The sequence below is a fragment of the Diceros bicornis genome, chromosome 37 (genome assembly GCF_020826845.1).
Source record: "Diceros bicornis minor isolate mBicDic1 chromosome 37, mDicBic1.mat.cur, whole genome shotgun sequence".
NCBI lineage: Eukaryota > Metazoa > Chordata > Mammalia > Perissodactyla > Rhinocerotidae > Diceros > Diceros bicornis.
The window spans coordinates 7148857-7174207 of record NC_080776.1 but is presented as its reverse complement, the minus strand read 5'-3'; the positions used below and the strand labels follow the sequence as shown (position 1 = coordinate 7174207).

The 25351-nt window shown below is 47.0% G+C and overlaps 2 protein-coding genes across 3 annotated transcripts in view; both read right to left on the bottom strand.

Moving 5' to 3' along the window:
- Window positions 1–397: 397 nt before the first annotated feature.
- Window positions 398–3262, bottom strand: RPL37A (ribosomal protein L37a). The gene is made up of 4 exons (XM_058532963.1): window positions 3166–3262; window positions 2648–2776; window positions 2048–2130; window positions 398–521 (listed from the first exon to the last, which is right to left on the bottom strand). Exons 1-4 carry the CDS (start codon window positions 3166–3168, stop codon window positions 458–460), a joined length of 279 nt encoding a protein of 92 aa, XP_058388946.1. The 5' UTR covers window positions 3169–3262; the 3' UTR covers window positions 398–457.
- A 12170-nt stretch (window positions 3263–15432) lies between these two features.
- SMARCAL1 (SWI/SNF related, matrix associated, actin dependent regulator of chromatin, subfamily a like 1) overlaps window positions 15433–25351 on the bottom strand; it is a 63048-nt gene continuing 53129 nt past the window's right edge. For both annotated transcript variants that reach the window (XM_058532960.1, XM_058532962.1), the window contains exons 15-18: window positions 21612–21794; window positions 20378–20478; window positions 19273–19369; window positions 15433–15719 (exon numbers count right to left, since the gene is read on the bottom strand). In XM_058532960.1, coding sequence (XP_058388943.1) covers window positions 15501–15719; window positions 19273–19369; window positions 20378–20478; window positions 21612–21794 — 600 coding nt within the window. In that variant the 3' untranslated portion in view covers window positions 15433–15500. The remainder of the gene's footprint in view (window positions 15720–19272; window positions 19370–20377; window positions 20479–21611; window positions 21795–25351) is intronic.

The window sequence follows — 25351 nt, the reverse complement described above, 5'->3', positions numbered from 1 at the left end:
AACCCATCTATCTCAGCATGCTTTTCCAACAAAAAATAGAACATTTTTCAGGGGCCGGCCTGGTGGCACAAGTAGTTAAGTGGGCGCACTCCACTTCGGTGGCCCAGGGTTCGCAGGTTCGGATCCCAGGTGTGCACTGGCGCACCGCCTGTCAGGCCATGCTGCGGCAGCATGCCAAATAAAATGGAGGAAGATGGGCACGGATGTTAGTCCAGGGCTGGTCTTCCTCAGCTAAAAAAGAGGCGAATTGGCATCAGATGTTAGCACAGGGCTGACCTTTCTCACAAAAACTAAAAAAATAGAACATTTTCACTTCCAAGTCTTTTTTGAGAAAGCAAACTTAATGCAATGCAAATCAGAACATCTAATTAATAAAATTAACAACAAACCAAAGTAGTCTTGTTACATAAATTAACCCATTTATTATAGGCTAGCAACGTTTCAAATGGTGGCGCTTCTACTGGTCTTTCAATTCCTTCAGTCTTCTGATGGCAGACTTGACTGTGACGGCAGAAGTGGTGCTGGAAAGAAAAACAAATTTGGTTCCAACATAATTAACTACGTTAACATGTGAAATGGCAAATGAGTAAATCTGCCTTATTTTTACATTTCAATCTTAATTTTGATGTCATCCTTTAAGAGTCACGTCTTCTGGCTCTTGCAGAATTAGACAGGCAATCTCACGCATCTGATTTCTCAAACAGAGCATAAAAAAATTAACGAGGAATGGCTGCAGGAGTCTGATCTAAACTCATTAAAAGGGAATGGACAGAATGTCAGAAGAAACTACTAAATTATAAGATGGGACAATAAATAAGAGATATCAAGAAAACAATGTCTAAGGCAGTAGAGCAAACTAAAGCACATTTTGGAAAGAGCTATTAAAACTACAAAAAGTTTTACCACACGATTCAGGAACTGTGCCTGAAAAACACACAACTGTCCATCCCATTCGGTGGGCATATGAATGCTAATTCATCTTACTATCACAACCGAGACTGTACTAGTCTCTGTCTTCCCCGTTGACCTCATAAAAGCCACACCAGCCGCTTACATATATTCATATCATCATTTCAACATTTTCCAATATTTTACACTGCTTCAGTTTCAAATTTAAATGAACTAAAATTAAAAATTCAACCCCTCAGCCACACCAGCCCTATCATTTCATACACAAGTGGCCAGTGTATTGGACAGCGAAAGCAGACACTGGCGGAAGAACACCTCAGCCTTCAGGGTCAGCAACGAATTCCAAGACCAGAGGCCTTCCAGGGTGGCTTTCATATCCAGAAATGGATAAACTCAAGAATCCACGCAATTAATAACCAGGGCGGGCCCCGTGGCTTAGTGGTTAAGTGTGCGCGCTCCCATGCTGGCGGCCTGGGTTTGGATCCCGGGCGAGCACCGACGCACTGCTTCTCCGGCCATGCTGAGGCCGTGTCCCACATACAGCAACTAGAAGAATGTGCAGCTATGACATACAACTATCTACTGGGGCTTTGGGGGGGGGAAATAAATAAATAAATAAAATCTAAAAAAAAAAAAAGAATCCACGCAATTAATAACCAGCATAGAGGTTCACCTCAGCAATATTACCTGGCCCTTGTCAGGCCCAAAAATCGGAAGAAGTCCCACCAGTACTGTTCAGAATGGCGAGGGCGTGGCGGTCCAGATGGCCTCAAGTTTCCACGCTCAATAATAAGCTAACCGACTTAAATTTCATAACAACTTGCAATGCAAGTCAAGGTTCAGCGCGTATTCAGCCCCACTAGTGGACCTGTACACCATCAAGATGATGCTCGCAATGACGACCCTGACGACTCTATACAATTCTACGGTAACGTGACTTTTTCTTTCTGTAGTTTTGTTTCCAGTCTTTGAATAACTGAAAATAAACCCTAACTCTCAAGAGTCCTGAAAAAGCAAACCCATCCTGACTTTCTCAGTCTCGACAAACAGGGAAAACCAGCCCACCCGGCGTCAAACCTGGACGTGGGACGTGGTCCACACACACCCCTCCAAATACCCCCCACAGCAGGGGACTCACTTGTAGGTCCAGGCTCCCCCGGCCACCGTCTTCATGCAGGAGCCACAATGCCAGATGCCCACGGCTCGTCTCTTCATCTTGGTCTGTAAACGGCAAATCAAGTTTCCCCCGGAGCCAAATAAAAGCCTCTTATCTTGCAAACACCCAGGAGCCTCAATTGCACCGGACAACCAACGCTGGCGCCTTTTATGAGGTTGCGCCTGTTTCTAACACCCCCCAGTTCTCCGAGGCAGAATGTGCATTCATCGTGGTGACACCGCCAGGGATATGCAAGACCCCCATTCCCCCAAAACCAACACGAAGACTGCTGTACTACGGTATTCTGCACACAATAAATGTGCAAACACTAAACGAAAATCTCTAGCAGCTCCAGGAGACAAGACTGGCACTCGTTTTTAGGCTGGGGCTCTCGCTCAAATCATTTTTTGCCCTTTAGTTCCCGCGTGGTTTTCTTTAAATGGGAAACGTCCTACAAAACCTAAGTCACCAACAAGACTCCACCGTGGCACACTGATCACGAACAGGGGGCGCGATGCGAGCCGCTCCCCAACTTAGGGCCGGGGGAGCCTCCCCCTCCCGCCCCCGCCGGGACCACCTCACCTTGCCGCAGAAGGAGCAAGTGTACTTGGCGTGCTGGCTGATTTCAATCTTCTTCACCATCTTCCTGAGGGAGGCCCCATAACGGGTCCCGTACTTGCCGACGATGCCGACCTTCTTGGTGCGTTTGGCCTGCGCAGGGCGAGTGAAGAGGGACACGGGCGATACTGGGACCCGCTCCCCCGCCACCGTCACCAAGTCCCGGCGCCTCCGAGGCCGTTCCTCCACCCGCCCGGCCCCCGCCTGCGACCCAGCTGCCCCCATTCCAGCCCCGTAAAACCAGGGCCCAGCGCGGGCCCGGTGCTCCGAGGGGACCCTGGTAACCCGCCCCGGGGGGCCAGACCCCGCCAAGCCGTCCCCGCCCCTCCGCCCCGGTCTCCGTCCGAAGAGCGGCGAGGGCTCGGAGGCCGACGAGGACACGGGACCGGGCGGCCAAGCAGAGGCGGGTTGGGTCGAAGAAATCAAGAAACAGAGAGATGCGGGCGGATAAACATCTAGGCCTCACCGGGACCATCACTCACCATGTCGCCGCGAACTAGGTCCCAGCCCAGAGAGGAAGAGACGCAGTGCGCAGGCGCGGTTTTAGGCCGACGAGCGGAAGTGGCGAGTGGGAGGCCCAGCTAGGAACTGAGCTCTATGGTCTGGAGGTTTCCTTGCCCCCGCGGCCTCCTGGGAAATGTGGCAGGAGGTCTGTCTCCCTGCCAGGTTTACCCTGATTCACCAAGTGTAGCAACAAACTGTATCAGAAGCAGCATCGCACGTCCACAGTATCTCACATATAGCTCACAAAATCCTGCAAAGCAGGTACGATTTGCTCAATTTTATGGACAAAGAAAGATTCAGATTTTAAGTGACTTGCTCACTGGTACTTGGCTTAGAGAAGACGTGCTTGAATCTGATAACTCCACTTCTCTTTGCTTCCTCGACTACATTATACCTTCTAAAAGCGACAGGCCGTGTGCGGGGTCCTGGCAGAGGGGTGACTAAAAACCACAGCTCTACTCTCCTAAGTTCCAGGCCAGCCAGGAGACAGACATAGGACCACCTTAACGCGTTACGAAATTTCAAACTGGTCAGAGCTCGGAAGGAAGGAAGAGGGAAGAGCCTGAGGTTCGCTGAGGAAAGTCAGATCCGACGGCTGGGGAGGAGTAACAGTCACTGTGGACTTTGTTCTTCCAGTTTCTCCTTCCACCTCCTCAGTCCTGATGACTTGTCTTCCTCTTCATTCCAGAATCCACTCCCTTGGCCGCATCCTAGGCTGTCAGGTCCCTGTCTCAAACCTTGAACCCATCTCACTCTCTAACCGCAATCTGTTATCTATCCTTGCAGCTCTCTCAAAGGCTTCAGCAGGAAAGAGCCAGGTTTCCGCTCAAGGCGGGAAAGTGGAAGGTGTGTTCTGTGAAGAGGAAGATGACGTTAGCTTTTCATGTAGAATACATATCAGAAGGTTTTGCTGCCCTTTCTCAGAAGATGGTTAGGAGAGGAAGCTCAGAGAACTATTGTATGAGAGTGTAAGAGAAGATCCATGATTTAGGGGCCAAGAAAGACCAGGAGCGCTGTGTGGAAATTAATAAAAGAAACCTTAACTGAGTTGGAGTCAGGAAGGTCTGTAGGGGGAGCTCTCATGCCTTATCACACACCGTCAATTACACCAAACAGGAAGAGATAGATAGATGCATCTTGGAGGGAAGTAAAACTGTTTGACTACTGAAGGAAGATTTCTGTCCTCACTCTGTAACTGCCCGGCTAATGAGAAGCATTGCCGCTCTGAACTGTTACTTTCCCCCAACGGACTTTCATTTAGAACAGTCCCTCCCTACTCCCCCTTTTTCTCTATAAAAGCAGCTCCCCTCCTTTGTTTTCTGGATTTGCCTATGGTTTGCCATAGCATGCACATCCCGAATTGCAATTCTTTGCACTATTCCCAAATAAACTCATTTTGAGATACAATAGCAGGAAAGTTTGCTCTTTAAGTTGATAGCAAAAAGGCATGGTGGGATTACTTGGCTTTGTTTCCAATCAGAATTCTGGTAACAAGTAGCTTCGATTCACAAAGTTTAGCGTTAACTATCTCAAATGATTTTGCATGTGTTCATTTATCTTCACAAGTACATTAGAAGCACTTTGCAGACAGCCACATACTTCATACTTCATAGGTTTACAATCTTTGGACCTTCGTGATTTGAGTACCATACTGGGAGAGTCACTGGAGCTCAAAAGCAGTAGAAGTGGTATTAATAATAATGCCAGCTGGCATTTGTTGAAAGGTAATATATGGTAGGCACTGTTCTGAGTGTTTTATATGGATGTTCTCATTTAATTTTTGCTACGATACTTTGAGATAGGAAAAATCATTATCTTCATTATTAGGATAAAGAGAGGAGGTCTCATGTAATGATTAGGATCATAGGTCTGGATTCAAAGCAGGGCTCTGCTACTTACCAGCTATGGGACCTCCAACAAATTATTTTACTTTTCTCTATGATGGTTTCTCCAATTGTAAAATCTAGATAATTGTAATACCTACCTCATGAAGTTGTTGTGAAGAGGCAATGAATTAAATGCATGGAAAATGTTTGCCACGGTGCCTAGAATATAGTAAACACTATACAGTTGTAACTATTACTATTGTTATTCCAGATGAAGAAAACAAGGCTCAGAGAATTTAAGCACCTTGCCCAAGGTCACATAGCAATAGGTGTGGAACTAGAACTCAAATTCAGGTCTGCTTGACCCCGAAGTCAGTTCTCCTAATTGTTGGCTTGTATCACTCCAAGTCATAATATTTAGTGCACCAAAAACTCATAGCAGAAAGTGTACTTGACTTAGAATCAGGTCTGTGGCACTCGATCCAGGCCAGGCTCTGTGACTGCCTTGTGGTATGACTTTGGGTTAGCTGTAGTCCCTGCCTGGCCTGGAGAACCACCACTCCCTGCCTCCCAGCAGCGACCATCTTTACAATGAGGGGCTGGACCAGATGATCCCCATGATCCCATCCAGTTCTTAGGTTCTATGGTTTCAGGATGAGCTTCCAGACTTTGAGTGCTATTGGGGCAGCTGACTGACCAGGCAATTTGTGCTGTCACCATCCCGTAAATTTTTGCGGAACAAAAGCTCCCCCTTTACCCTCCCCAATCTGTTGCTCCAGTTCTGGCTGTGTAAATTCAAGGAGGAGAAAAAGCAAAATGTCTACTTTTTTGTGGTCATGGGTAGTGGGAATATTTAAGATGATTTTTGTCTTTATACATTTCTGCGTTTTCTAAATAGCTCTGCTAATGCGCATGTATTTATTTTATAATCTGAAAAACTTACAATTAAAAACAACAAGAACAAACCCACTGGCAACAAGTACACCTAGCACCCAGATCTTGGCTTCTAATACCATTCTTCAATAAAAGGAACCAAGGCTCCTGGGAGAAATGGCGATTCTAGGACTGCAACAGGAAATATACAAGATGAAACTGGACCATCTCACAGTGCCAGAAAATAAAGAAGTGCTCAAAAAGCAAAAAGACCCTACATTGATGGAGATATGTCAAAGGGACAGAGGAGTCAACTGAAAGAACTCCCAAGAGATAGTTTGGAAAATTTTGAGCAAAAAATAAAGTAGAATTGATTTATAACCCAAAGTAAAAAATAAATATAATATAAATATAACCCAAAGTAGAAAGTAAATAAATTGGGCCCACGCTGATATAAATAAATGATCAAATAAATGAATAAATGGGGGAGAAGATGCAACTCTCTCTTACAGAAGAATTCCAAATGATTTATGTGGATTCTCTGCCCTCTAGGAGGAGGGCACTCTCCACTTTTTAAGCGTGGGCTGTGCAGAGTGACTCCTTCCGAGAGCACTGTATGCAAAGGGGGGAAAAAGAGTAACTTTAGAGTGGAGGAACTTGACAAACACTATCATAGCCAGGTCAAGGCCAATATCAACAGTCATAAGTCATGCAGATGGGATGTACCCTCCATATGATGCAACGAAGGTAGCCCTTTACTTTTGCTATCCTCCTCCCCAAAACCGTAACCCCAGTCTCATCATGAGAAAAAACATCAGACAAATTCCAGTAGAGGGGCATCCTACAAAATACTTGACCAGTACTCCTCAAACTATCAAGATCATAAAAAATAAGGAAAGTCTGAGAAAATGTCACAGCCATGAGGAGCTTGTGTCAGAGGAGACATGCTGACTAAATCTAAAATGGGACCCTGGGACAGAAAAAGACATTAGCTGAAAACTAAGGAGCTCTGAATAAACTAGAGATTTTCGTTAATAATGTATCAATATTGGTTCATTAATTATAGCAAATGTACCATACTAATGTAAGATGTTAATGATAGGGGAATCTGGGTGAGAGGGTATATGGGAACTGTCTGCACTATCTCCTCAATTTTTCTATAAATCTAAAACCGTTCTAAAAAATAAACTCTATCTAAAAAAACAACCCAAAGTCATCACAAGTCAAACCCATGAGGGCAGGACCTGTGTTTGTCCATTTCTGCATCCCAGGACCAAGCACAGAGCCTGGCACGTCAGTGGTAATGAATACTTGTTGAATGGGGGAATGTTACCTTGCATGGTATAAGGGTGATGATGGGTTTATAAAGGGTTTTATTTGTCTAGGCTTCTCTGCCCTACAAGGTCAATCCACTTATGTCAGAACTAAACAAGGCATTAGAGACAATCTAGCCCAAACTGGAAACTGAGGCCCGGGGAGGTCAAATGATTTGCCCAAGGTCATATAGTCAATAAATGACTTCGAGACCAGTGCTCTTTCTACTATTGTCACAAGAGCCATGCTGTTTCCTTAGCTGCAAAATGAGTATACCATACACCTTATAAGGTCCTTGGGAGGATGAAATAACTTTTATGAAGTGCCCAGTGGGCATTTCTAAATGATGGTTATCATTATCATTGAGATGACGATGAAACCTGATTTCAATGTCTCTTGATGCCTTTTCAATCCTATTTCCTCTTCTGCCATACTCGGGGGACTACAACAGACCTGCTTTCTACTTTCCTTTAAAAATATGCCCATCTCTTTTCTCCATAATTTCTTTAGCTTGGGCACAATGAGACTCTTACAGTCGTGGCTACTGCTACCTGAGGCCCACTGAGGGAGCAGGATGTGCTCAAGGTCTCTCATTTCCACCACAGCCTTCACGTACCTTCTGCCCCTTCAGGGTGAAAAATAGCAAGGGGCCAAGGGAGCAAGTCCCTCCTCCCCCAGAAGAGAAATGCACTGCATTTGGGGATGACTTCTGGAAAACTCTCCATCAAAACTATGCCCTGCCTCCAGAAAACTACAAATTAAAACAAAAATGTGTTCATATTGGTGCAAACAAATGGGACTGGTGGAAGGAGTGTGGAGAACCAAGCACTCAAGTGGTTCTCCTGTTCCAGCCTGTGTCTCTAGGCCAAGCAGGAGTGGTGCTCACTTGCCCTGGGTGAGTGGGAAGGCACAGCCAGCCTGGCGTTGGGGCAGCTCAGGCAGAGCCGAGGTGAGCTCTCCTGGGCTGGCTCTAGAGTCTAGTTCAGGTCATCATTTAGCAAATTTACCACTCCCTCACCCCATCCTCTGCATAGCCTCCTTTGTCTCTGGCCTTCAGAGAGTCTGAGAGACAGGGAAGAAGAGAAGAGAGAATGCATGAGTAAGACTGCAATAGTATGTCTGAAAATGAGACACTCCAAAATAGGAGGAAATTGTTCATGTTCAGAGCAATTTCGTCAAAACTGAACAATTCTCTTTAAATAACAAGCTCGAGGATGTACAAATGGCGCTCTCATGAAATCAGCCCTAAGTGGCTTCAGAGAATTGTGCCTCTCATAAAGTCTCAATTTGTCTTATCTGTGGGCTGACAAATTTCCATCCCCATTAGAGGACCATCAGGTGTAGAGATTGTTAACTCTAATGTGTACCCATAAAAATCTCAGTAAGAATCTCTGCTGAGTCACCCCTGCTCCTCAGGGGCACTCAAAAATCACTTTTCCCCTTTAGAAAAACAAATAAGTTAAAATCGCCTCCAGAGAAGAGTTCTTTCAGCTGTTGAGTCAACCAGTTCTCTTGGGGGCACGTGGAACATTTTCTTCTTGAAAGAAATCAGAGGAGCAAGTATCATCCCCGATTCCTCTCATGCTGGAGACAGAAAGGGTTTATCCTGGAGCCCCAGGCTCCACGTTGTTCCTTCACTGCGTGCCTCAAGACCTCTCGCTTGCTCTTCACTGAAGCACCCGGAGGCCACAGACAAGAGCCAAGTCTGCACAGAACTGTCAAGAGCCCTGTGGGCCAAGCTCCTCAGGGAAGGGCTGACTCAGCAAGAGGGGGCAAGGCCTGCCAAGGCCACATCCTGGACACCTAGAAAGAAGCAGCTGTCTGAAATGGATTCAGCACATGGATTCTTTCCTGCCTCCCTTCTCTCCACAAATTTACATTCATTCTAGTTGCTGTTGTTTTTTTAATAGACATTTCACAGAGCATTGACACAGGGAATACACCCATCAGGATGGGAGTTAGCAACTCTTAAAGGGAATAAGGTAGATCAATATAATACCATGACCAAATCTATCATGTGAAATGAGCCATTTTCAGTACGAAGAGCTTGACACAATTTTTGTAAAAACAAATTCTATGTACATTTATATATATTCATATACATAGGGAATAATTACCAATGGCTCCATCCCAGATTGGTTATATTAGTTAGTACCTCCTGGAAGTAGGGCTAAGAGTAGAAAGGATGAGAATGTACGACTTCCATTTTTTTACTTATACATTTCTAGATTAGTTAGTTTTTACATCAAATTCATAATAGCGGAAAGAAGGCACTGCAGAGCACTGGTGGAAGGGACAGACTTTTCCATAAATGGTGCTAAAATAGCTGCATATTCGTAAGGCAGAAAATTAACCTTGACTTTACCTCACCCCATATATAAAAATAAACTTCAGGTGGGTTGTATATCTAACCATTAAAAGCACAACAATAAAGCTTCAAGATACTATATTTATAAACTTGGGGTTATGGTTGCACGGGTGTTTGTTTTATAATATTTTCTTAAGCTGTGAATTTGTTTTAAGAACTCCTTCGTGTATTATATTTCACCTCCAAAAGGGGGGGATTATAAAAAAGTGGAAGAGTGCCTGATGTGCAATAAAATCTGTTGACTGGATTGGGGGAGGAATGTGGGCAGTTGTTGCAAAATCAAGTAACTGTTGGCTGTCACAATACCCAAAAGATTGTGACTCACAGGCTTCTCAGATGCTCTCTGCAATGATTAGGAATCCATTTCCTTTGCTGAGACCCCACAGGCACACACAAAACCAAAATAAAACATAAGTACGAAAGACTGCTCCAATAAACTCCTTTTAAGCTTCCAAGACATTTTTTACCTTGTAGTCCTGAACCTGGTAAGAAATGAGAGGATGGGGTAAATAATAAGGTTGGACTTCTCTTTATCCCCTTTGCAGCTTAAATTTCACCTAAAAAGAGCTTCAGAAAGCATCAAGGTTCCAACAGACAAGAATGCACAGACAAGGCAAAACCCCAGAGCGGGCGGTGCGGGGAGGGCACCTCCGGCTCTTTCTCAGCTCTCCCTCTGACCTAGAAAAAGGCTCATAGGAAGCCAACAAGGGAAAGACATGATTAATTCAAACACAAGTGGATCAAGGCTAACAGGATCACTTGCTGCCTCTTGGAGTCTTCCTGACGCCGGCCCTGGAGGCAGAAATTAACCAGGGTCACTCAGGGAATAAGACTCCACTTAATGACCCTGGAGAAGGGAGACAGAGACAGCTCCAGTGGGTCTGGGGGGCCTTCAGTAAAACCTCTTAAGGGGATAATCATGGCAGGGATGAGAGAAGGATGAGATGGGCCCAGATTTTCTTCATTCCAATTGACATTTCCAGAAAACGCAGTGCATGGTGGGAGGAGTGTCTGGACTGGGCTGCGAAATAGAGGAGGAAAAGGATTTGGTGTGGAAATGCTTCCGTAAAACCAAACGTATCCACTCCATGTAAATAAGTCCAAGCGTCTTTCACTGACTCACACAGAAATGGCTGAGTGGCTCTCAACAAATTTCAGAGGTACATTTGGGACAGCCTAATTTAAACTATATAGACTACGTGGTATAAATAAAATTTGCTTTGCAGGACCTCAGAGACATCTCAGAGAGAGAGGTTTTCTCCAGTGCAGCTGGAATGGAGGTTCAACTAGAGGCCAGATGGAGGCTCAACAGGCCATATTTGCTAAGACCACAGAGGAACAGTGGTTTCAGTATGACCACCAAGTTGTAAGGACCAAGGGCAAACTCTCCCCATGGCAGGCGCTGAGCCAAGACTCTGCAGTATTCCAAGGGCCACTCTGTGCCACGAGGTGAACAGAGCCGGAATCTGTTAATTCAACAATGATCAGTGATTCTCCCAAGCAACACTGCACATGTATGTGTCAAAATCACCTGTGCATTTTTTTACTTTTGAAGAGTATGCACTGTATCCTAGCCACATCCCTGGAGTAAGGAGGAATTTATTCGAATAGAATTAGAGATCTTACGATCACATACTCGAAGACATTAAAGAGCTTGACCAAACTCCAGTGGAGCCCATGGAAAAGCTGCACCCAAACTTCTCTGGATACTCTGGGGGCTGAGTGAGCAGCAGGCAGGTGGGAGCGTCTCTGGAGATGTCCGCAGGCTCACAGCAAAAGGCTCCTTAACATTTCTCAAGATGTGTGATGTAAATACGCAGAGCAGAGGCTACGGGTAGGCACTGGGGCAGGCGAGGAAGAATGCTCCTCTCTGAAACTCTCTCAGGACCTGACTGTGACCCCAAAACCTTTCTGCTTCCTGGACCTTAACTCATTCCAGAGATTCTTTTCCCTAATGAAGTGACTACGTTGTTTCCATTAATGCAAGACTGGCAAGATCACACGGGCAAAGTTGATGTAGAATTGTCAACATTTCTTTTTGTACAGGTTCTGTCCCCATTGGATCACCTCCCAGTAGGCCACCCAGTGCAGGAGTGACTGTGTCCTTCTCCATCTTTGCATTGACTGCTGTGTCCACGGCCGATTATAAACCTCCAAGGGCAACAGCCATGAAGTGACGTAATTGGCTTTCCAGGGCACCCACTCAGGAGAGGACTCAGTAAAGCTTTGGTGAAACAGCAGCCACTGCTCTGTGTTAATTGCTCTTAGAAAAATATTTAAGTGCCTGTTTGGGGCAAAAGTAAAGTAAAATTTAGATAGACCCAACACTTGTCCTCTGGGAGCTTCCACCAGGACTAGTCACTGTCACAGACAAACATGTTGAGCTGGTAGAGCTAACAAAATTAAAAAATAAAATAGAGAGCTGGGAGGGAGACCGTATGAGACAACTTCAGGTGGCCCAGAGGAGAGCCAGACAGTCACTCTCTCCAGGGCTCTGGCCCTGGATTTTCTCCAGATAACACCGGGTAGTTCCCTTTTCAGTAGGAGATGAGGAAACCAAAGGCCTGATGATACGGAGATCTGGGGCCACAGTGGACCTCTTCACGGCAGGAGGAACCAGCAGAACGCAGGCTCAGCTGCTCATCTTCACAGGCCTCAGAAAGAAGAGGACCAACTGGTGCCCCTCAGACTCAGGTGTTCAGGCCGGACCGTCCTGAAGTGCCCTGATCCCGTGGAGAAGCCAGCAGCCGCGGGTCGACACAGCCACTAACAGGAGGCATCGCAACCAAAAGCCAGGCTTGACCGCGGAGGGCGGAAAGGTTAGCATCTTCCTAGCCATTTCCTGAGGCCGGAGCCTTACACAGGACGTGGAGCCCCGCATCCAGGCTGTGTTGAGATGTCAGTAAGCCGGACCTCCCCTGAGCAACAGTGAGGGCAGTTAGGTGGCTCCCAAAGATCCCTTCTCTCCACTGGAGCTGTCTGGACGCCCAGGAAAGGGGACTCGATGGGACAAAAATGGCGCATTCCCAGGTCTTGTTCCAGTTTGTTGAGCAGAGAGCCGGCCGGGGGCCTGCGGAGAAGCCAGTGCAGGTTTACAGCCAGGGCTGAGGCCCTCAGGAAGGAGCCACGTAACAAACTGCTCACACACCCGCCAAAGCACACCGGGCCTCCTGCCCTGGAGGAATGGCACACCTACGCCTGCAGGTGGGCTCTGGAGGGGGCGCCCTGCCACTTCCTAGCGGAGACACCATGTGCACCATGAAACTGGAACGACCTTCCTCCAAGGTGGGTTCACCGTGTCTATACATGTGAAGCGCTCAGCCCAGTGCCTGGCGCCCAGTAAACAGCACAGAACTAAAAACCAAGTCTAACAAACAAATCCACAAACTATCACACCGGAACAACTGGGCATCTTTCATTGCTGCCAAGAAAATCGGGCTAATTCTAAACTCTCACACCTGGCCCACTGTCTTTCTACAATACCAATTAAAGCAGGAACTCCTTCCTTTCTGAAACACTTTTTAAAAATCCCTTTCCTGGACACCCATTTTGGTTTTCTTCCTCCTTTAATTTCCTGCTTGGTCTCCTTCTCTTCTTCCCAACTCTAAATGTTGGAGTGCTGTGGGGACAGTCAGATCCGCTTTCCTCCTGAAGCCGCTGTGCGCCCTAGGTGATCTCACCCAGCCCCAGGACTATAAATACCACCTCTAGCTGGGGAGGACAGAATCCACAGCTCTAGGTCTGACCGCCCGTGCCAAAGACTCAGATATCCCACTGCCCCCAGGACGTCTCTGCTTGGATCTTGCCACAGGTTGGGTTTCTGGAAACAGATACTGAGATGGAGTTTGGGGTGCAAGGTGTTATTAGAGATTGACGCCTGTGACACGAAGCGGGGAGGAAGCAGGGCTGGGCAGAGGGAGAAGGAGAACTGTGATGCAGACAACCCAGGGGGAGTGGGGAACTCTGCAGGGAATACTGCCCATCTGAGGTGTCCAACTGTTAGGCCAAAACAGCCCAGCCTTTACGCCCACCTTGCTCAGTCACCAATGCAGGCCACCTCAGGTGACCTCGGACAGAGTGGCTTTCTGTGAACTGAGTCCAACCTGGAAGTTGTGGCCAGGTGGAAGCCATCTGCTGACTGCACTCCCTGAACCTGGGCAGCAAGTCTCTCCTGGAAGGGGAGCTGGGTGGGGTGTCTCCAGGTCTGCCACAGACTGTCCACCAGCCATCTCCAACTCCACAAGTCCATAACCAAACCCTTGACGCACTCTGCCCCCCAACCTATTCTTCCTCGTCTTTTTAGCTCAGTCGATAGCACTACCACTTTGCTCAGGCAAAACCCTAGGTCTCAGCATTAACTCTTCTCTTCCTCAAATGCCCCATGGTCGATCCATCTGCAAATCTTTTCAGCTCTACCTCCATTATATATCCAGAATCCGACCACTTCTCACCTCCCTCACACTGCTACTCAGCTGGGTCACACCCCAGCATCTCCTCCATGGTCGGCTGCAACACCTCAATAGCCTCCTCCCCCACTGTTCCCTCCACCCATCCTTCTAGTCTATTTTCTACACACAAACTGGGGTGAGCCTTTAAAAATACAATCAGATTGCCTCCTACCCCTGCTCAAAACCAGTCGGTGGCTTCCATTCACGTTCAAAGTTAACATGGTCCGATCCCTGACGATGACCTGGGAGCTCTACATCAGCCGGCCCAGCTACCTCTCAACATCATCACCTATTACTCTTCCCACCTGATGCTCTGCTCCCTCCTCAGTCTCTACACCTGCACTGTCCAGCACCAGAGCCATCAAGCACCTGAAACGTGGCGAGTCCATACCGAGATGTGCTGTTTGTGTCAAATACACATTGGATTTTGAAGGTTAGTATGAAAAAAAGAACGTAAAGTTTTTCAAAAACTTTTTAATGGTGATCCTATGTTGAAATGACAATATTTTGAATATATTGGGTTAAATAAAATATTACTAACTTGATCTTTTATTTTTTAAAATACTCTATTAGAAAACTGAAATCACACATGTGGCTCGTGCTATATTTCTATTGGACAGTGCTGCTCTAAACCAGGGGTTAGCAAACTACGGTCCGGGGGCCAAATCCTGCCCACCACCTGTTTCTGTATGGCCTGTGAGCTAAGTACAGTTTTTACATTTTTAAATGGTTGAAAATAAATCAGAAGAATAACAATTCGTGACACGTGAAAATTATACCAAATTCAAATTTCAACGTCTGTAACAGAGTTTTATCGGAAAAGAGTCATGATCATTTGTTTCTGGATTATCTATGGTTGTTATCTAAAATAGCAGAATTGAGCAGTTCCAACAGAGATGTCCTGGGATTGAGCACTTCCAACAGAGATGTCCTGGCCCATGAGGCCCAAAATATTTACTATCTGGTTATTTATAGAAAACGCTGTCACCCTGCTCTAAACCCTTCCCTTACTTTATTTTTCTTCATAGGACATATAACTATTGCTTCTCTCATTACAAGATAACCTCTCCAAAGGTGTGTAAGTAATTTTTCTCTTTTGTTTGGTGAATTATTGCCAGCACCTAAAACGGTGTCTGGCACATATTAGGTGCTTGATAAATACCTGTTCAATCAATAAATTTTAAAAATCCAGACTTCCAGGGTTGTGTAAGAAGCACCTTGTTATTTAAAGAACATGAATTACCACTACAACCACCTACTGTCTCTGTTTCTCAGCCAGAAAAGCTAAGGTTGATTAAGACTCCAGCAAACCCACACATACTGATGCTGGAAAGGAAACGCCGACACTTGGCCCGGTACCTTGCTGGGCTGGGAGACGGACACGAGCACTGCTGCAATGACAAGAGGAGCACAGGCTTTAAGAACAAAATGCCTTATTTTACTGTAATGAATTCTGTGATTTTTCAATGCTTTTTCTGCCCCTCTTACAGGGGAGAGGTAAAGCTGTCCCAGTTATCAAAAAATTCAAATCTCCTTTTCTTCAGTGGACTGCCCGTCACGGTGCTTTCCTCCAGTGTGTCTCCCATGTCCTGGGAACCACTTCCGGGGTCAAAGGACTCTGCTGCATCCAGGAGCTCCATATCGCTTCCGGCTTCCTCAAAGGACTTCTGGAAAAGGTCATAGATCTTCTGCTGCTTTGGGTCCTTCATCAGAGATAGAGAAGAAAAGATAAAAGGAAGAACCCAGGCTCCAACACCGACTCTCCCTCCACCACTGTGACACGAGGTGCCGCCCGATGGCGAGTGCGGACCAGCTCAGCAAACTATGTATCACTACAGCAGCCTTACTGCAGTAGTGTCTGACATCTCATCCCCCGTGCTGCTTGTTGGATAAAGGGAAAAAAAAAAAGAAATGGTTGTGAGCAACAAAGAACCTGCTTTCACACTATAATTTATGTTAGAAATGTTTTCTCTCTTCTAACTTTCCAAGTCAGTATTTCAACATGAAATAGCTCCCAAGATCTCACTTCCTCCAAGCCTTTCTCCACTGAGGGGTTAGTTAAGCTGTAATGCACCTGCCGAATCAGTGTGCTTAGCCATGGCTTACATCTAATTTTCAGGATGGCTAATAAAACACACACATACTTAACATATTGATAAGCAGATACCTGTACCTGTTTATGATTACCTTAAAGTTACAAATGATCAAAACGCCCACCCACTGTATCTATGCAGTGACGACAATGGTGTAGGGTCAAAATCATGCCCAGTGGTTACAACCACCACACACGATGGGCTCGCTATCACCCCTTTGCTGACCTCTCCTAAGTCTAAATTCCTGACCCTGACCATCTTTCAATCCAGAGGCACATTTTCAATATCTCCACTGACATCTCAGCCCTGGTGCTCTAGTGGTTAAGATTCAGTGCTCTCACCACTGTGGCTTGGGTTTGTTTCCCGGTCAAGGAACCATACTACCTGTCTGTTGGTTGTCATACTGTGGCGGCTGCATGTGGCTGTGATGCTGAAAGCTATGCCACCTCTATTTCAAATACCAGCAGGGTCACCCATGGTAGACAGGTTTCAGCAGAGCTTCCAGACTAAGACAGACTAGGAAGAAGGACCTGGCCACTCACTGCCAAAAAAACTGGTCCCGAAAACTCAACAAAGAGCAGCGGAGCATTGTCTGATAGAGTGCTGGAAGGTGACAGGATGGTGGAAAAAGACCAGGCAGGGTTCTTTTCTGCTGTACGCAGGGTCGCCAGGAGTCAGAATCGCCTTGATGGCACTAACAACAACAACAAACTGACACCCATAGCTCCTTGACACTAAACCTGTTTTAAAGCCAAAACCATCTCTCATCTCACTCCCGCATCCTTAACCCAGCTCCCCTTCCAGAAAAGCCTAGTTTTGATAGTCTACCAACATGCTTAATAGTCTCCCTGGCTTGAAATCACCAGGGCATCCTGACTCCATATCTCATGTCTCAAACTGGTATCGTGTGTTTCTCCCATCTGTTCCCTCCTTGACACTTCACAGACATAATCTTTCCTGGGCCCCCTCACTTTGTATCTGCATGGATTTGCAAAAGCTCAACTGTACATCCCACTTCAGGCCTCCTCCCATTTCAACCCCTGACAGGTCTCTGCCAGGCTGATTTCCCCCTAAGCTATCTTTAACAAGATTTTCTTGTCACGTCATTGGGTCCCCTCGTGTCCACCTCATCAAGCCTAAAGTTGCTCCCCTGGCTTTTCAGGCTCTTTATAATCAGGTCTCAACCTAACTGGCCTCTATTTCCTCACTGCTCTTTAACAGAAGCCCTCCACACTGGTGAAGTGAAGCTGCCTGGAAACTGATCAGGGGAGCACGTCAAGGAAGAATTCCGGATCACTCAATGAACCTGCAGCCTACATTCCTCGCCTTTCAGACAGGAAGTGATATTAAAGGTCATTAAGGTCAACCCCACACCATCCATGTGTCCTCCTCTGGGACAGCCTCATCAGCTTCTGTCTGCAACTAAAAAGTCAAGGAAATGCATGCTACCCCACGAGGCAGCCTATTCTAAGTAGAAATAATGTCAATGTGCACTCGATTATGACGATGGCAATGCTATGTGTTAACTTGGAACATGCATAATTGACGCAGGAAATTTCAAGATCAGAGTATGTCACTTTTCCTCTCAGAAGGCAGGTTATCTTAGTGAGACATAACCTCTTTTGCTTTTGTTGCCTACATAGGAGGTAACATTTTCTTTTTCTAGTATTTGATAAAATTTTCAACCCTATTTTAATAAAAAACAATAAATGATATAATTATTAATCAAAATAAATATTGATAAATCCTATTTTTATTATCTTGTACTTTAGGCAGAAATTCTTAACTAATTCAGAGTAACTGAGGGCAAGGCCAGTATGAATGAATCAGTTATAAATAAATTTATTGTCACTGGTTGAGAATCCCTTAAAAATAAGGCTCTTTCTTTTCGAAGGGCATATAATAACCAAGGCTCTGTTAAAATATTTACCATTCAACTGAATTAGAGAGTTCTTTAAAAATCTTAAAAAATAAGGTTATTTTAAAATTGGCTTATTAACTGTTTACATCTATAAGGATAATTTATACTCTACATTTAAAAATATGATCTCAGAGTCTTATTTGTTCCAATAATTACGTTTGGAAGAAAGGATTTAGTTGCTAAGTAAATTTGAGTGAAAGATGGAATCCTCAGACTCTTAGGTCTTGTCACCTACAAGATTCTGTTAATTTAACTCAGCTTCTGATGCTCAGCAATTCCGCAGGAAGGAGCAGGCACCTCGGGTTCCCAACAAGCTACCACAGGCCGCCTTTCTGTGCGAGGCTCAGACCTCTGTCCAAGCTCGTGTTAGAAGCATTCACTCAGGAGTCACCTCCGGCAGGCAGTACCTCCCAAGATTCACCTCCCTTGTCAACTACCTGAGCTCTCCTGTGTTTCCTGCTCCTCTCCATTGAGCTTCACGGGAATGGAGGAGGAAGAGGCCGTGGCAGCAATTGGGCCGGAGCGCGAGGCCAGGGCAGACTTGCTGGGCCCCGGTCATCCTCTCCAGAGGCAAACGAGCCTTCCTCCCAGCACCTCTGACAAGGCCCACCAAGTCATGAAGGATGTTCAGTGGCTTCTCACTCCCCACGACAAGAGGGGCTGTCACAGAAGGAATGCTGGGCCGGGTTAGGAAGCCTTTTACTTTGGGCTGGCTTCACATGACCTGTGACTTTGGGCAAGTCTTACTGGTCTGCATGTCTCAGTCACCCCTCTATAAAATGGGGAGACACAGAATAAAATGCAATGACAGAGGGGACAATACGTTATCTAAAAACAACACCCCACGCTAAACACTCTCATTCTGTGCTCAGTACGTGTTCCTGTGGCAGCTCTGCTGTGTGGTGTTGCTATGTACTTTTTGCAACAACTCAAAAGTTGCCATGGGGAGTTTCTGTCAGCGCCTAATGCCCTGATGGAAAAGGCAGCATTTGAAAGCCCTGGTTTTATGAGAATCTACAAGGGCATGTCACAAGCAGTAGGAGTTAATGCCATCAATGCTCCGTGAAGGAAATGTACATATGAGTTGAACTGAGAATGATTGCAGGCCATCCTTTTCAACTCCTGGGCTGGGGAGGGTGGCCCAGGAGTGATTCACACCTTCCCGCTCAAGACCTCAGGGCTGGGCAGACAGCTCAAGGTCTCCCTCCCCGCCAGTGGTGAGGAGCCCGGTGCCGGTGTTACCTTGTAGAGGTAATCAGTGGCTTCTGTCATTTCTGAAAAATTGGTCTCAGAAAGCCCGGCTTCACCCAGAATTTTAATCTTCTCTTGAATCATAGGCCTGTTGGGGAGAAATGAGCTGCAGTGAATACAACCTGCACAGAACCAGAAGACTGATTAAAATGAGGCCACCCTCCTCATGGGACTGTGACACGCTTAATGTTTCATATCCTCGCATCTCTCGAGGCACAAATGCCCATCCTGAAATAATGCCCCCTCTCCAAGGTAAGCCAACAAAGTTAGGGCTCAATATTATCAAGTTCAAAATTCTCTCTACTGGAAGATGTGTAGGATATAAAGTCTACCTCATGACAACAAAATCTTGAACCTGGTGTCGTTAGGAGCCACCCAATTAACAAATCCACTACACAAAGAGAGGGAAGGGGGGAAATCTGCACATGTGCAAAGGGAGGACCCCTTAGTCATAAGCCTGGGAACAGAGACAAGCAGTGGAAACTAATGAGAGAATCAAGAAACTTCCTATCAGGAAAGGGAAACGGGATTGGGAAGGAGCATTTTGGGATTTTTTGCTTAGGTAACAGACATGAACCCCCAGGGTTGGAAATTTTGCCCCAGCTCTGCTAATGAACCCTACACGGCCCCGGGTGAGCCACTTTCTCCCGATGCCCCAGCGGCAGCATTGCAAGATCCACCATTCTAAGATGTGGCCTTATCATACCAGTGCACGACATAAAGGGGCACAGTGGGCGTCACCCTGTCTCAACAAGTGCCTTCATGGCTGGGAATATGGTGTTTCAAAAATGAAATTCCATCTGCATTGCACCACAATCAGTTTCCTTCCCTTGTCTCAGACCAGTGGGCAAGGAGCACATCCCCTTATTCCTACAAGATGTCCTCATGGGCGCTGCAAGCCACCAGTGAGTGCTGTGAAGGAGGCCAAACGTGGTCACAATGCGGGGTGGGGGCAGGGAGGGGCATTACTAACAGGTCTTCTGTTTGGGTCCCCGAAGACCTTAGCAAAAGCAGAAGCACGTAAGGAGCACGGGAAACATGGCATCGGTGTCAACTGCTGCTCAACCCCCACTGCTGGGCCAGCGGCCGGCCGTACCAAAGGTAGTCGTCAGCGGTGCCTCTCGCCACGAGGTAGTGGATGCCCACGGATCTCGACTGTCCAATGCGGTGCACCCGGTCCTCAGCCTGGATCAGCACCTGTGCGGCCAGGGATCAGCATGCACATAGGTCAGGGCCCGAAGCGGCTCAGCCCACCACCGCGGGCAACCCCCTGCCCCCGACCCCACCTCAACCCTTCCTCCTCAAAGCTCTTCACTGCCGTGCCACGCGCCAGCAGGCCCACGAGCCTCTAGGTACAAGGACCTGTCATTTGACAAAAGAGGGAACCAAACGAAATGCTGGTCGGGGAACTAAATCTGCAGCTGGACGGCCGTGGGTGGCCCTCCAGTGCCGGGCCTGGTGTAGGTACTGCGAATGCAGAGCGAGCCTCAGCCCTGCCATCAGGCTGCGATGGAGGGCAAATGAAGGAAACCTGGCTCACTCCCATTCTTCTCTCCGTGGAATAAAATTATCTTCTAAATAGATAAACATCACACCCAAGGGAGAGGCCATATATGATTAGGGGGTACACTGTTTTTTCAATATGGTGGCAAGCCCCACAATAAATAAGGAAAACCAAGAGACTTGTTTCTATTATAAAATGCCTTCAACCTTGAAGTCCACCCATCATTAGAGCACTCACCGATGTGGCCAGTGAGAGGGACACTATGTCAGAATACCAGAAGGGAAATAACCTCTTTCTGGAGCTCAGGAGAAAATGTTATGAGTCCAAACAGACATCTTCTATCTGCTGTCAGAGCCCTCAGCTGATCAGGTAAGGCTAATAGATACAAGGACCTTGCTCAGGGGACACCACGCGGTCGCTGTGTTTGGCCCCATCAGCCAAGGCAGCTCACAGGGATGGTTAATAAAAGGGGCCCCGGCTGGAAGGCCTGGGCTGCCCCTGCTGCTGCCACACGCTCCCCTTTGGGGACAGCTACGCATTTGAGCTGTCTGTGCCCCAATTTCCTCAGAGAGAGAGAAGTCTAAGATTCCTTCTCGTCTTTAAAATTTCGATTTTCCCACTGATGAGATGGAGGTGATAACCTTACTAGTTAGTAGGTCTTTGTGAAGACTGACATGTGGGAAGTACACACATGTTTATGAGGCCTAACAGAAGAGGAAACCGGCACTAGGGACAGCTTGCCGAAACCCTGTCTCCCCGACTGACACCAGCTCCTTCCTCCCTGCAGCCGTAGGCACGCCCGGGAATTCAAGTCCCCGACCCTTACCCCTGGGTTCCAAAACAGCTCTGCGAATACCACCAGATCCGCCGAGGAGAAGGTGAGGCCCATGTTGGCGGCGGTGATGGACAGCACAGCCACGGCGTGCCTCTCGGTCAGCTGGAACTCCTGGCACAGGGCCTCGCGGTCGGCCGAGGAGGTGGAGCCGTCGATGCGGATGTGCTGCACCTGCTGCAGGGGCAGGGGCGAGGGAGGGAGAGCGTGGGCCAGGGCTCCGGGACAGGGGCGAGGGAGGGAGAGCCTGGGCCAGGGAGAGCGTGGGCCAGGGCTCCCGGACAGGGGCAGGGAGGGAGAGCACGGGCCAGGGCTCCAGTTCAGGGGCAGGGGAGGGAGAGCGTGGGCCAGGGCTCCGGGACAGGGGTGAGGGAGGGAGAGCGTGGGCCAGGGCTCCCGGACAGGGGCGGGGAGGGAGAGCGTGGGCCAGGGAGAGCGTGGGCCAGGGCTCCCGGACAGGGGCGAGGGAGGGAGAGCATGGGCCAGGCAGAGTGTGGGCCAGGGCTCCCGGACAGGGGCGGGGAGGGAGAACAGGGGCCAGGGTTCCCAGACAGGGGCGAGGGAGAGAGAGCGTGGGCCAGGGCTCCCGGACAGGGGCGAGGGAGGGAGAGAATGGGCCAGGGCTCCCATTCAGGGGCGAGGGAGGGAGAGCAGGGGCCAGGGAGAGCGTGGGCCAGGGCTCCCGTTCAGGGGCAAGCGAGGGAGAGCATGGGCCAGGGAGAGCGTGGGCCAGGGCTCCCGGACAGGGGCGGGGAGGGAGAATAGGGGCCAGGGCTCCCGTTCAGGGGCGAGGGATGGAGAGCATGGGCCAGGGAGAGCGCGGGCCAGGGCTCCCGGACAGGGGCGGGGAGGGAGAACAGGGGCCAGGGTTCCCGGACAGGGGCGAGGGAGGGAGAGCGTGGGCCAGGGCTCCCGTTCAGGGGCGGGGAGGGAGAGCATGGGCCAGGGAGAGCGTGGGCCAGGGCTCCCGGACAGGGGTGGGGAGGGAGAACAGGGGCCAGGGCTCCCGTTCAGGGGCGAGGGAGGGAGAGCATGGGCCAGGGAGAGCGCGGGCCAGGGCTCCCTGACACACCCGCGCTGCCACTCTGGCTCAGACCCAGGGCGGGACGGGGGGCTACCAAGTTTGTCAGTGATCCTGCTTTCGGAGCTTCTTTTCTTTCAATTAAAATTTGTGTTAATTGTAGATTCACATGCAGTTTAAGCAATAATACAGAGAGTCCTTGTACATTTTGCCCAGTTTTCCCCAATGATAATAATTTGTAAAACCATAGTATAACTTCACAACCAGGATACTGACTTGGACGCAATCCACCGATCTTCCTCAGATCTCCCCAGTTTCACTTGTCCTCGTGTGTGTGTGTGTTATCAATTTATCACCCACATAGGGTTTCACGCATCCCCCTTCACAGACACTCCACAGAGCGGTTCCAGCACCACCAGCATCCTTTTCTAGCCCTTTCATAACCACGTCCACCTCCCTCTTGCTCCTTCCCTGCCTCTTTCCAGTCCCTACTCATCTGTCCTGCATTTCCAAAATGTTTCGTTTAAAGAATGTTACATAAATGGAGTCAGACAGTGTGTGACCTTTGCGGATGGGCTTTTTTTTTTTCACTCAGCATCATTCCCTGGAGATTCATCCAAGTGGCAGCATGTATTGGTGGTTCATTCCTTTTTACTGCCGAGTCCCACCCCGAGGTATGTATGTACCACAGTTTACCCACCAGCTGCTGAAGGACATCTGGGCTGGTTCCAGTTTTTGGGCTACTACAGATAAAGCTGCCACGAACATTTGTACGGGTTTCTGTGTCAATGCAAGTTTTCATTCCTCTGGGGAAACGCCCAGGAGTCAACCTCTGGGTCATATGGTGGCTGCATGTTTAATTTAGCTTATTTTCTTTTTCAGGGGCACTTATTTTTTTATAATAATAAACATTTTAAGGAAAATAAAAATATCAGTAATATTACCAATCTATTTTTTCCTCTCTTTTCTCAATGTATAAAATATGTCTTTTAAATAAAAAGTTTTATATCCTGCTTTTCTTCAATAAACATGATATTGTAAATTAAATTATTCAAAAGTTTTCTAAAATATGACTTTTAACGACTATTTCACTATCAGCAATAGTATAATTTAACCATTCATCTATTTCTTCACACTTGGAGGATTTCTAATTTTCACTAAAAAAGGATGGGTTGGCGGCGCTGATCTGGTGGTGTAGCAGTTAAGTGCGCGCGCTCCGCTTCTGCAGCCCGGGGTCTGCAGGTTCGGGTCCTGGGTGCGCAGTGACGCATTGCTTGTCAGGCCATGCTGTGGCGGTGTCCCACATAAAGTAGAGGAAAATGGGCAAGGATGTTAGCCCAGGGCCAATCTTCCTCGGCAAAAAGACGAGCATTGGCAACAGATGTTAGCTCAGGGCTAATCTTCCTCACAAAAAAAAAAAAAAAAAAGGATGGGTTCGCAAATATCCACCAACAGGTTAGTGAATAAAGAATTGTGTTGTAGGCACACAAAGGGATATTACTCAGCAATAAAAAGGAATGAACTGCTGATACATGCAATAACGTATGAATCTCAAAATAGGCTGAGAGAAATCAGATTAAAAAAAGTAGACACTGTATAATTCCACATTTATATAAAGCTCTGAACAATGCAAATTAATCTATAGTGACAGAGAGCAGATCAGTGGTGGTCTGGAGACGGGAGGGCGGGGAGAGACAGGAGGGTTTACCAAGGGCACAAGGAAATTTCTGGGGCTGACGGATATGTTCACTATTTGATTCTCATCCAACTGTACACTTCAAATATGTGCAGTTTACTGCACGGTAATTACACCTCAATAGAGCTATTAAAATAAAAAATTTAAAAAGGATGGGTTAAAATAAACCTCTTCATGGTTCTTTGCCCATATTTGGTTATTTCCTTAGACTACTAAAAATCAAGGTTGTATGGTAAAAGAGAAAAATGTAATTTAAGGCTCTCAATATAATGGCCAAATTGCTTTCCAATAAGTAATGCACGAGCACGTCCAGCTCACTGCACGGTTATCAATAGTGAGCACCGCACGTTTTGAAACCTCTGCTGATTTGATACGTTAAAAAAAAGTATCTTGTTTTAATTTTCATTCATTCGATTACTAGCCAAGTTGAATTTTTTGATATTTCAGGTTCTTAAAGGATCCAGTGATCTCCACAAAGTTAAGAACCACTGATCTACACCATTATTTTTTATGTCTGAATGGACTATTATTTAATGGTATACCTATTGATGAACATTCAGGGTTGTAATTATTCAACATCATAAATAACAACATGACTAATATTCTTGTACGTAATCTTTCTGACTGGTCTGGTTATTTCCTTAGGATAAATTCCTAGCAGAGGAGCTTGGAAATATTAGTGTGCACATTAAGTTACTGCCATTTGGCCTTGCCAAAAAAAAATGTACCAAATATGCAAAAGAACCATGATTTAACCATTGTGTATGTGTGTGACAGAACGGATCCATTTTTTAGGTAATCTGAATCAATTTTTCCTTTGTAATTTCTTTCATTGTTTTTATGCTTAGAAAGTCATTCCTCCATCTAGTAATCAGCTATATGTTCACCTGTATTTTCCTCTAATACTTTACGATTTCAAGGAGCTTTGATTCTTCTGGAGTTTAGTCTAGTAAACAGTGAAGCAAAGTTCCATTTAACTTTCCCCCCCCAATGACCCAGACTTTACTTGTTGAGTAA